This window comes from Ahaetulla prasina, chromosome 7 (genome assembly GCF_028640845.1).
Source record: "Ahaetulla prasina isolate Xishuangbanna chromosome 7, ASM2864084v1, whole genome shotgun sequence".
Lineage (NCBI taxonomy): Eukaryota > Metazoa > Chordata > Lepidosauria > Squamata > Colubridae > Ahaetulla > Ahaetulla prasina.
Window position 1 is genome coordinate 85,940,984 of NC_080545.1, and position 13,071 is coordinate 85,954,054.

The window sequence follows — 13,071 nt, forward strand, 5'->3', positions numbered from 1 at the left end:
TCTCCTCATGCGTGATTTTGATGCCTCCACCAGTATATCGGTAAGAAAAAACCAGAAAGGAAATGCAATGTTATCATTCTTCCCCTAGCTTGGGCTAAGGCAGGAAATGGATAGGGGTTCTTATCAATTTCACTGAGTTAAAAAAAGAAAAAAATGGAAAGAAAATGATGAAGTCTCATCAATGAACTTGCAGGAGGAAAATGAATGAGAAATAACCTTCACCATTTGAGCATAAACTCTGGGAAAAAAGAAAACCTGCTATTTTACCGTTCCATTGGTGAAATGAAGACCTAAAGACAACTATATAACTGGGGTTAGTTATTAATTTTTAGGTAATGGGGTTTGAACATTTTAATTGTAATTTAAAATTTTGGCCTATTTAAATAAGTTTTTTAATTAATGTTTTTACCTTGTATGATATTTGTATTTTATCGGGCTGTAAACCGCCCTGAGTCCTTCGGGAGATAGGGCGGTATAAAAATTTGATTAAATAAATAAATAAATAAATAAATAAATAAATAAATAAATAAATAAAAGTACCGGTATCATGTAGATGTGGAGGATTGTGGAGAATGGTAATCCTTAGGAGATACTGTTCTTGTCACACCATGCAATTGCTAATTGGAATGGAGGCCTATCATGAAATTGAGCACTGTAAGACTTGGACAACACTGTTGGTGCAGCTGAAGGCAGGAACACTACTCTAGGAGGAAAGTAAAGGTGGAAACTGTCTTCTGGGTGAATGGTAGAGGACAGAGTTGTCCATTCCTATCCCTAGTGCCGCGTAACGGCGTGACCTCCCGTTACTTGTCCCAGCTTCTGCCAACCTAGCAGTTTGAAAGCATGTAAAAAATGCAAATAGAAAAATAGGGACCAACTTTGGTGGGAAGGTAACAGCGTTCCGTGTGCCTTTGGCGTTGAGTCATGCCGGCCACATGACCACGGAGACGTCTTTGGACAGTGCTGGTTCTTCAGCTTTGAAACGGAGATGAGCACCGCCCCCTAAAGCCGGAAGCAACTAGCACACATGTGCGGGGGAAAATTTACCTTTACCTTACCCCTGAGAAACAGTAGCCCATATTTTTCATCCTGGGCAACCTGCTTCAGATCATAACTGCATTTCCACTAGAGGAGAATAATGCTAATATTTAATTGTTGCCCATTGATTTTCAGCAGTGATAGTTAATTCATGACATGCGTGTCAATGGTGACATGTCATGATATTTTGAGTGATACACCAGCATTCATTAACACCCAACAACAACTACTCTTGAAAGCATGTTTTGTTCTCACATGATTTTCGGGGCTTGCGCAGGCCGCATGAGAAGGGACTTGGCTTTTGCACGGCCTCAGGACCGTATGAAAATGAGTTTGTTTTACTTGTATTTCATTTTCGTAATTATTTGACGTTCCTCTATGCCATACTTGATTGGACTGTGTTTATTTAAAAATAAATATGTAAATAATTCTCTTTTGTTTCTTGGGAGCAGTGTCACTCCAGCAGAGTCAAATTAGGCATTTTCTGAATTTTTGACTCACTGACCCCCAAAAGGTGCACCATCACTGTGATAAAGCCTCTCAGTTGAGCCACGCTGACTGAGAAATTCTTTTCAAAAGAAATTCAGGCTAGTATTTTGGTTTGTTGTTTTAAATTTTAAGTGGGCTATTAGGATAATTCCCTCCAAGACATCTTTTTTAATAATAATAATATTAATAATAAATAAATAATATATATATATATAATAATAATAATAATAATAATAATAATAATAATAATAATAATAATAATAATAATAATAATAATAATAATAAATAAGACAGCTTATTTGCCTTTTTCTGTTTGTCTGTGTTTGTTTGGGGGGGATAGATATTGATTTTTTCCCACTAGTTCACGGGTGTCAAACCCTTGGCGTCACGTTGCCATCATGTGACTTTTCGTGAAGTTTTTCCCATTTGCTGTGCTGGGGTGGATGTGGCCTGCACCTGACGCATCCAGCCTGTGTGACACCAGTTTGACACCCCTGCACTAGTTATTCTGTTATTCCGTAAGGCCACACTTGGAATACTGCATCCAGTTTTGGTCGCCATAATTTAAAAAAGATGCAGAGACTCTAGAAAGAGTGCAGAGAAAAGCAACAAAGATGATTAGGGGACTGGAGGCTAAAACATATGAAGAAAGGTTGCAGGAACTGGATATGTTTAGCTTAATGAAAAGAAGAACTAGGGGTGACATGATAGCAGTGTTCCAATATCTCAGGGGCTGCCACAAAGAAGAGGGAGCCAAGCAATGGTGCAATCCACTTACCTCCCATTCCCGAACTGGTAGCGTGCAGGAGCACGTGCGCAGTATACATGCATGTGCCACTTCTGTGCATGTGCAGATGCTAAAAAACCATGACGTAATGATGTCCCAGTGGGTGGGTGGAGCCTCCCGCTGTCGGTGCTACCAGTTCGGCGAGCCAGATAGAACTGGGGGAGGGATTTTACTGCTGGAGTCAAGCTATTCTCCAAAGCACCTGAGGGCAGAACAGGAAGCAATGGCTAGAAACTGATCAAGGAGAAATTCAACCTAGAAATAAGGAGAAATATTATGACAGAACAATTAATCTATCTAAAGAGCCATGGTGGCGCAGTGGTTAGAATGCAGTATTGCAAGTTAACTCACTGTTTACTCCAGGAGTTCGATTCTGAGCGACTCAAGGTTGATTCAGCCTTTCATCCTTCTGAGATTGGTAAAATGAGGATCCAGATGGTTGGGTACAATATGCTGACTCTGTAAACCGCTTAGAGTGGGCTGTAAAGCACTGTGAGATGGTTTATAAGTCTAAGTGCTATTGCTAGTGCAATTATTAATCAGTGGAACAGCTTGCCTTCAAAAGTTGTGGCTGCTCTATCACTGGAGGTTTTAAAGAAGAGATTGGACAACTATTTGACTGAAATAGTATAGGGTTTCCTGCTTGAGCAGGGGGTTGGACTAGAAGACTTCCAAGGTCCCTTCCAACTTTATTATTCTGTTTTATAGTACTGTATTTCGGACTATAAGATGTACCAGAATATAAGATGCACCAAGATTTCGAAGAGGTACACAAGAAAAAAAATATTTTTGCCCTCCCCGGCCCCCAGGAACACTCTGCAGGCCTCCCAAACCCTCTCTGTGTCCTGTTTTTCGCAAAAAGGGAGGCTGGGGAGGACAAAAACACGACATGTGGGAGGTTTGGGAGGACAAAAACGGGTTTGTTTTTTTAAAAAAAATTGGCTTGTTTTTCACAAAAAAGGGGCATACAGAGGGTTTGGGAGACCTGCAGAGCACTCCTGGGCGCTGGGGAGGGCAAAAATCCCCCCATTTTAAAAAAAAACGGACCCTTTTTTGGCCTCCCAAACCCCACATGACTCACATGTTGCGTTTTTGCCCTCCCCAGCCTCTAGGAGCACTCTGCAGGCCTCCCAAACCCCCTGCACGCCCCGTTTTTTGCACAAAAAGGGGCACGTAGGGCGGGGTTTCGGGAGGCCAAAAATGGCTGTAGTCGGTGTTTAAGACATTTCCACCCTCTTTTAGAGTGGAAAAAAGTGTGTCATACTCCAAAAGGTATGGTATATTTTAAACAGATTTGTTACAAAATGTGTCTGTTGCCTATAAATGTTTGTTTTAAGGGTTGAAAGAGGATTATGGAGAAGTTTTATAAACACAGGTTTAAATCTCTGCATTTTCTCCTTTAGTTATGAAACCCTGGAAGTATGATTTAATCCCAAGGATTATAGGGATTCCATTGTGCAATACTTGGTATACATTTGTCATCTTCCGTAGTAGTCAAACAACCCAGGAAACCTTTCGTAGAGGTCATCTTTCTTTCTATCACCTTGATAAAAATAGTGTTTTTCTTTCTTGCTGGTTTTTTGCATCACTTCCTGCATTCTTGACTGAGAAGTTATTTGCAGAAATACGGTTTTCTCATCAGGCTTTGATTTGCAGCAGAGAGAAGGAATTGATATGGTATCTTGTTCGCCTGTGATTATAATGAACATAACAAAGTGAAGTATGAGGACTATTCTGCTTTAGAGCTTGCTAGAGAAATGGGTAAACAGTCATCCACCAGAGTTTTTTTTTTTTTTTTGTGGGTGCATGTTTTGGGAGAAAGCAGAAGTTTTTAGAGGTAATGGATATAATTCAAATAAAAGTTATTTTAATACAGTACTTATTTGCAGTTCTGACAGATGTTCACTCTTCATAAAATGAAGAAATTGCTTATACCTCAGTATTTTTTTTTTTAATTTACATTTATATCCCGCCCTTCTCCGAAGACTCAAGGCGGCTTACAGTGTATAAGGCAATAGTCTCATTCTATTTGTATATTTTTACAAAGTCAACTTATTGCCCCCCCCAACAATCTGGGTCCTCGTTTTACCTACCTTATAAAGGATGGAAGGCTGAGTCAACCTTGGGCCGGGCTTGAACCTGCAGTAATTGCAGGCTGCTGTGTTTTAATAACAGGCTTCTTACAGCCTGAGCTACCACGGCCCCTAAGCTGCCCTTGCAAATCAGTGATGGGATTCAAATAATTTAACAACCGGTTCTCTGCCCTAATGACTGGCTGGGTGGGCGTGGCCATGGTGGGCGTGGCCAGGGGTATGACAGGCAGCACTTGGCCTCCTGCATCCCCCTGGGAGCAAAAATGGGCTGGGGGGTGCACGCCCTCACGCCCCATTTTGGGCCTAGTATGCCTCCCTGCAGCCTCCTGGGAGCAAAAACGGGCCACAGGGGGCCTGCCCCGCACCTTCCTGTGCCCCATTTTGGGCCTAGTAGGCCTCCTGCAGCCTCCTGGGAGCAAAAACGGGGCACGAGGGGACTCCTGGAAGGGGCAGGATGGGGAGGGGTGGGGCCAGCCAGCAATTTAACCAGCAGTTCGCTGAACCAGCCTGAACTGGCTGAATGCCACCGCTGCTTGCAATGAAAATGACCCAAAGCAGCTTATAAAGTTTAAAACCCTTTAAAAGAAGACTCTAAACAAGAGTAACATAATATGTAAAACCAAATTTAAAAGAATCTAAAAAACTTTGGTTGTCAAGAGGTAGGATCTGGTGGGAAGGAAGAACAAAGGATCTGGGGATACGACTCTCTGGGCTTCAAGGCAAACATACCCGAGATTTCCCACCTCCAATGGTGAGAGGGATCTGGCTCTCTCCACATGACTCTGGCAGGAGAAAGAAAATGTGTGTGTGTGGGGGGGAGATCTAGAGATGCCTGCAGGGTATGGTCAAAGATGCCAAGATGGCAGTTGCAGCAGTGGTATCATGTTATCAAAGCTTCACCATTTTTTTTAATGAACTTACCTTTTGTGGATCTACTTCCCCAACAGGTAGGGAAGGAAGGGGAGGTTGCTGACCAATATGGAGCAGTGCAGAGGTGGTATTCAGCTGGTTCGGGCCGGTTCGGTAGCGGAAATCGCGGGTGGCCCACCCTGGCTCTGTGCCGTCCTATTTAGACACATTTTTGAGGCCGTGCGCATGCGCAGAAGCGCGCACTCACATTTGTGAACCCGTAGGGAAAGCAAGTGAATTCCACCCCTGGAGCAGTGGTAGAGAGGAATGGCTGACTCAGGAGTTTAGAGTTTCAAATTGTTCAATGGCCAAAAGCTTTCTAGGTGGCTTACTTATTTATTTATTTTATTTATTTATTTTGTCACAACAATATATGTAGGTATCATACAAAAAGATTATATAGCAACTTTGCTTTCCCCTTGTCCTTGCAATTCCTCTTGGAGCGCTGTGTGATCAGTTCTGCTGAAGTAGAGGAGCAAGAGGCAGCCTGGGGCTTCATGCCCTTGAAGGCTTCAAGGTAAGCCATCCATTCAGCCTTCAGTCGGTGTACAATCTTGCTCCAGAGGGATTGTTCAGTGCTTTGATACTGCCATAAAAATAGGTCCTGTTCTGTAGTTGCTATGGCTACTTTGACCTGCAGAAGAGGCACACGCGAACCACTCTCTTCAAACAACCTGAAACAACAGAGAGATTCATATGCTGATATGGTAGAATGAAATCCAGAGTTGCAGTGGTGAGGGGCTCTTTCCCAAAGAGCAAAAAGACAACATTGCTTGGAATCTTTGGTATGCAGGAAGAGAGCGAAGGCAACGCTCCCCCTCAGCAGTTCACAGGCTGTATCTAATATTTTTGCATATAGATGCTTTAGTCTGGCAAGATTCCTGTCTATAGGCGAGCAACAATAAACTACTGTGAAATAACTCTATCATTCTTGGTTCTTTGGGCCTGACAGCTATAGGAATATTGGAATTCACCAAATTTTGGGATTTCAAGAGAATTTAAAGAACTTAGTTTTGACTCATTGAATAAAATTAGATTGAACAGGAGATGAAATCCTAATTATGCTTTTGATTGTTTTGTGCACTAATAGCATCTTAAAGATAATACTATTTCCTTCCTCTGTTTACTAAACAAACAAGTGACTCAGAACTGATTCTTCTTGGTGCCCCAGAAAATTTCCCAAAAAGGCAATTTTTAAGGTTTATCTTTGTGAAGGCTAAGTTAGTCATCAAGACATCATAAGTTTTTCAGACCTGGTGGTCTCACGATACATTTAGACTACAGTTTCCAGAAAAATGTAGGAAGTATGTTATCTAGGAATTATGGGAGATACAGTTCTAACACATCTGGAAGGAGACAGGTTTGAGAAGACAGCTATAAAGTATTTCCTGTTCCAGTCAGTTTTATGTGAGCGTAAAGCAGTCTTTTCCATTTGCAATGCTGGCTGCAAATTCTGCAAGATACACCCTGAAGACATCTGGTGGGCAGCAGAGACTACAAAAACACAGATTTCTAGTTCTGTAACAAAATGCAAGTTCCTCGTGGCAGCCCTGGCTTTTCCGGGCAATGAAGAGTTAATATTATTTTTTAAACAACGAACAGATGTTAATGTCATTATGGTGGATTTTTAACAACAAACACATTTCTTTTTCCTGCAGGATACCAATAGTCTTGTGGAGCTTTTGACAAATAAGTGGTGTTTTCTGAGAAGGGATATATTAGAGGGGGAAAAAAGAGGTGAATAGGGGACCTGGAGTCTTTGAAATTGGGCAATCATTTCTAAAAATGATTTTGTATATTTGATTCTGTCTTCTCCAAACCTTCAGTGTAATTTTTCTATATTGCTGGAAAAATTAAACTGTTTTGTGTGAAGAATGGCATAATCTTGTTTTTAAAACAATGTTTAATTTTAGAGAGGCAGTTTTCTCTGGTACGAGCCCCCCACCCACCCTCTCTTCAGATATGTACTGTGATTCATTTTGGATCTTTGTCTTTTTAGGGCTTGAACTGTTCTTCGGTTATAAAACATAGAACTGCTTTGTGAAGTTGTGCAAAAAATATTTCCATTTCTTACAAGAAGAAATTTTGTAAAAGACAGAACCGGTTCATTAGATTAATTTTAAAGTGCATGAGTCAGTGTCATAATACTGAGCGCACGATATCCTTATGGGTCACCTTTATGAGTTGGAGACTGGAGGCAGAGTTTTGCAGTGGGCCTGCCTGTGTCTCCCTAAGTAGGAAACTCCAGTTAGTATTATTGTGGGGAGAGGTTGTGCCCTGTGGGCAGGGGTGAAATCCAGCAGGTTCTGGAGAACCGGTAGCGGAAATTTTGAGTAGTTTGGAGAACTAGCAAATGCCACCTCCGGCTGGTCCCAGAGTGGGGTGGGAATGGGTATTTTGCAATATCCTTCCCCCAGGAGTGGGGAGGGAATGGGGATTTTGCAGTATCCTTCCCCTGCCACGCCCACCAAGCCATGCCCACAGAACTGGTAGTAAAAAAAATTGAATTTCACCACAGAGTGTGGTGCGGTCTCCCCATTACTTTCAGTATTTATATTGTAGGAAGTTAGCACCCACCCCCCTCCTAGAAGAATGAAATATTTTAGAAAATATTTAAAAGGCAGAATATATTTCCCTGGATGAGAAATGGAGAAACATGTTTTAAAGACAAAGCAACTCCCCCCCCCACCTTTGTCAATGGGCCATTAAAGCCTCAGCCAAGCTCACTCATTTCCCCCCACCTTTGTCAATGGGTCAGAAGTAGAAACTCATTCTCCCTACCTTTGTCAATGGACCATCATTTGCAACACAATAGGACTCATCTAGCAACAGAAATTCACCACATGGCAAGGCTCAAGCAAGCTTGAGAGACAACCTACAATGTTAGCTAAGACCCCTAGACCACCTGGGAGTTTGACAACCAATCAGGATACTCTTCCTATGCCCCAGAAAGTTCAAAGCTCAGAAAAAGCATAAAGCCAGGGAGCGCACAGGATCTCATCCCTTTTTCTGTTCAGGATCTCAAGCCATGTGATCCTGGCCACCATTAAACCATCTTTCCAAGCAGCCTCCATGTTTCCAGTGTCTTTGTCCCCACTTGGAACTGAACCCAGATGGATATTTCTTCCAACAATATGATACGTTTGTGGAAGGCCATCTGTTAATTCTGAGATCAGGAATCATCAATATGCTTGTAGGAAGTTAGCACCTACCCTTCTCCTAGAAAAATGAAATATTTTAGGAAATATTAAAAGGGCAGAATATTTCCCCAAATATAAGTCATTAAGGCATTAATAATGACTTATTACCTTGTCATCTTATTAGTGTAGAACCGTTAGCACCCACCCCTTCTAGAAGAATGAAATATTTTAGGAAATATTAAAAAGGCAGAATATTATATTTCCCCTAAAAGAGAATTAGAAATCTTAAGGGAGACAGAAACTCAGAGCCACAGTTTCCGCCCCCACCTCCCCAGCAGATACTTTAGCTGAGGCCAAGCTTTTAGAAATGCAGATTTGGTAATCTATTCAAGACAGGGTATTTTTAACAAAGGCAGAATTAGGTAGAATTGTAGGATCAGCCCTCACTCAAGATCCAAACCAGGAAAGCTGTTAAAAGACACAATAGGAATGGGCCAACACCCTTTCAGGACACAAGCCTCCTCATTACATCAGAGAGTCCAGGCTTCAATCAAACTTAACTCAGACAGCCTACAAAGCTATCAGTGACCAATAGAATACATGCTCTTGCCACAGGAACAGGAAGCTCAAGGGCAAGGCCCAAGAGAGGGTATAAATAATACTCACTCTCCACTCCATGTAGTCAGCTGCCCAGGACCTCAAACCCATGTGGTCCTGTTCACCAATAAACCATCTTTTCAATCAGCCTCCATGTTTCCAGTGTCTTTCTCCCCACTTGGAATGGAACCAGATGGCTATTTCTTCCAACATTAGATTACTGCAGTTGGCTTCACATGTGGCTATCCACATATACACACCCCACACCTCAGTGAGCAAGGTCTTATTGCTGTTAAAGTTAAAGTTATTGTTGTTAAAAGGGCCTCTGGTGGCTCAGCAGACTAAGTCTGTCTGCTATTAACACAGCTGCTTGCAATTACTGCGGGTTCAAGCCCCACCAGGCCCATGGTTGACTCAGCCTTCCATCCTTTATAAGGTAGGTAAAATGAGGACCCAGATTGTTGGGGGCAATAAAGTTGACTTTGTATATAATATACAAATGGATGAAGACTATTGCTTAACATAGTGTAAGCCGCCCTGAGTCTTCGGAGAAGGGCGGGATATAAATTCAAATAATAATAATAAAAAAAGTCTGTAGAGATTCTCAGTCATTCAGGTCATGACTATCCCAAAGGTGCTTTTTTAGGAGGCAACTGGAATTTGTTTTTTTTCTTTTGAAGCCATTTCGCTTCCCATCCAAGAATTATTGGATAGTCTTATTGCAGTTCCTTTACTTTGGAATACTCTGGGATCCTGGAGATCAGAATGATCAAGGCTCTCTTTCTTTGTAGGACTTTCAGAATGCAAGGCCCTCTGTAGTGGACAGCACAGCATATGTGATATTTTTATTTTTATTTTATCAAATGCATTGTTTTATATTTTCTATGCCAGGGTTTTAAGCCACCTAGAATCTATTAGTAAGCAGCATGAAAAGATTTGTACACAGAATAAATAATATGCATATGCCCAGGTTTGTATAAAGTGAATTCCTGTCAATGTGCTGTTTGTGTTTGATGGATTTGTGTGATTCTTCTCATTCATTCAAATCCATTGGAATAGTGAAAATATATGCTTGGCATTATCATCTTTGACTGATATTTCAGTCAAAGATGATAATTAGATTATTAGATGCTTGGTGATACAGTATCATCTTTGAGAGCATCCACCATCTGACTATCACATACATTCAATTCAATGTAGGTAGGCATCTCTATTCATTTGTGATGTCAGGAGCATTTAACACAATTGATAGGGTCAGAGGACATGTCTGACTTGCATTTCTCAATCTTCTGACTTCACAATTTCCTATTTTTTTTTAAGAATCCCAATGACAGTGATTGATGTGTTTCATAAATGCAATCATGGCCCATGAAACAGTCAGAATAACAGAGTTGGAAGGTACTTTGGAGGTCTTTTAGCCCAACCCCCTCCTCAAGCAGGAAACCCTATACCATTTCAGACAAATGGTTGTCCAATGTCTTCTTAAAAACCTCCAGTGCTGCAGCATCTACAACTTCTGGAGGCAAATCTTCCACTGATTCAATTCCTTCCATTGAGGATCTGTATACTGCACAAGTCACAAAGAAGGCTGTGAAAATATGTACAGACCCTTCACATCCTGGACATAAATTGTTTCAACTTCTACCCTCAAAACAACGCTATAGGGCTCTGCACACCAGAACAACTAGACACAAGGACAGTTTTTCCCCCGAATGCCATCACTCTGCTTAACAACTAATTCCCACAATACTGTCAAATAATTTACTAAGACTGTATTGCTATTATTCTTCTCTTCCTTACTAGTATCTATCTCTTCCCACTTATTACTATAACCATGTTGCTTGTATCTTTCAATTTATATTGTTTTTATTTGTTTCCTAGTACGGTTTGATAGCTTATTAGTAACCTTGACTATCACTAAGTGTTGTATCTTTTTATTCTCCATGAATGTATTTTATTCTCCTTATGTACACTGAGAGCATATACAAATTGGACACACAAATTCTTTGTGTGTCCAATCACACTTGCCCAATAAAGAATTCTATTAATTGTTCTCACTGTCAGGAAATTTCCCCTTATTTCTGGGTTGGTTCTCTCCTTGCTTAGTTTCCATTCATTGCTTCTTGTCCAAAGATGCTTCGGAGAATAATAAACTCACGAATCTTTTAAGTGCTTTTTAGAAAAAACTTCCCTGTTTGTTCAGAGTCTGTTGCTCTGAAATATAGTTCTTGCTACATGTGCTGCTTTCTCTTGCTGTAAGCTATTTCTGTTTGTAGGTAAACAAACACCTTTGTATTGGGTTTCACATTCCAGCTGCTCGTTGCTCATTGCAATGAAGCCGAACTGAATCCAGCCTAGATCTGTTTACTTCTGACATTAGGACAAAGTAGAATGAAAAAACTTTGTCTGGTCCGTCTCTGCGCTTGCAAGAGAAATGGGCTGGTGTATTGCAAATGGGGCCCTATTAGAGAGAATACAGTAAAGGTAGCGTGGGGTGGGGAATGGGGGTTTGGGATCATATGATCTTACTGCTGAGGATGTATGTGGGTGGAGGAGGAGGAGGAGGTGGAGTATTCGGGATCGAGAGACAGTAGATCGAAGGCACCGCCGTGGTCGCTGACCTACTACAGTCCTACCCAAAGGTTCACCCCAGAGGAGTTTGCAAGGCAGGGTGGCGAGAAGACAATTGGCCCCACTCTTTCTTCAGCCGCCTCGAGGCAAAATAAATATTTTGGTTAGCTCCTCCAATTCTCTAGCCCACTTCAGCTGCTCCTCTGTCTCGGAAGCTGTCAACGAGCAGGAAGGATCTTCCCATTCCTCTTGTTCCAGGCATGATCAGCGGAGCGGTCTGTAGGACAAATTTATCAAGCCTTTCCAAGTGAGTTTGCTGACTTATACTGGAGGTGGTGTTGGCGCGGCGGGGTGGGGGTACCTGCGCCTGGCTTCAAACAAACCCTTCAAAGCTGCGGGGGTTTCTTTTCTTTTCTTTTCTTTTTTTTTTTAAAAAAAGCTGGAAGTTTTGCTTTGACGAGGCGGAATAGGTTGCAACATGCCAGCCCCTCGTGCACGAATGCTAGGGTTTTATCTGACGTCCCTCCTTGGCATGCTTGGTTGCAAAATCCACCGTAACTTGTATAGCTACCAAAGCATGTCACCGTAATAGAATTTCCCCCTTCTTCCTTTTTTAAATTCCTTGGCTGCTTAGTGGAGGCAGTGTAGTTCAGAAGTTGCTTTCATCAGCGCACATTTGGATGTTGCTTAATCTCTAGGTAAATAAGGGAGCAAATTATAAACCAAACGTCAGAACTGTGTAATAGCTGATGATATATTGATCAAAGACCTACGTTTTGTTGGCTTCACTGCCCCTGAAATATCTTCAGGGCAGTAGGCTCCCTCGGTTCTCTTTGAAGTGCTCTAAAATTATTTCTGCCTTTTGTAAAAGGATGAAAAAGAATTTAGTTTTCTAGCTAAATCTACAGTATGATTATAGTTGGGGATGAGTTAAAACTGCTTGTTGTTGTTTTTGTTGCCATTGTTGAATAAAATATAACTATAAAGCTGTGCTATGCCTTAGACATACAGAAATAATGTAATCCATACACAAAAGGATCCAGACAGATCTCTTTCAGGTTTTTTTTAAACCTCTGGATTGTATGGCATGATTCATAGTGTGAGAATGTGCAAGAAAACAAAATGTGCATAGGCCAAAGATTTCCTCAAACAAAAGACATGGTTTTAAGACTGCATTAAATAAATCTGGATAAATGAATCTGCAGCCTATATAATCCCCAATTAAATGAGTTGAGTGTAAGATAATGATTGTTACCTAACTGCTAGGCATTCATTTGGATTGATAAAGGTAAGCTGATTTGACTTGGCTCCTGAATGATCTGATTCAGCTTGCATAATATTCACAGCTACCAAAACGCCACCTCACCCTTCTCTTGTTCAGGTAGCTCACTTATCTGCTCATAGTAGAAGCTGGAGTAATCTGATTTAGGAGATTCAGATGACTGAC

General features: G+C 41.4%; 1 protein-coding gene across 13 annotated transcripts in view; it reads left to right on the forward strand.

The window, feature by feature from the left end:
- CALD1 (caldesmon 1) overlaps nt 1-13,071 on the forward strand; it is a 257,710-nt gene that overhangs the window by 162,088 nt on the left and 82,551 nt on the right. For 3 of the 13 annotated variants that reach the window (XM_058189687.1, XM_058189686.1, XM_058189688.1), the window contains exon 1: nt 11,627-11,931. The exons of the other annotated variants lie outside the window; for them this stretch is intronic. Coding sequence is in view for 1 of the 3 variants with exons in the window: in XM_058189688.1 (XP_058045671.1) it covers nt 11,885-11,931 (47 nt within the window). In the remaining 2 variants the exon portion in view is untranslated. Of the gene's footprint in view, nt 1-11,626; nt 11,932-13,071 lie in introns of those variants that run through there. 13 annotated transcript variants of the gene reach the window in all.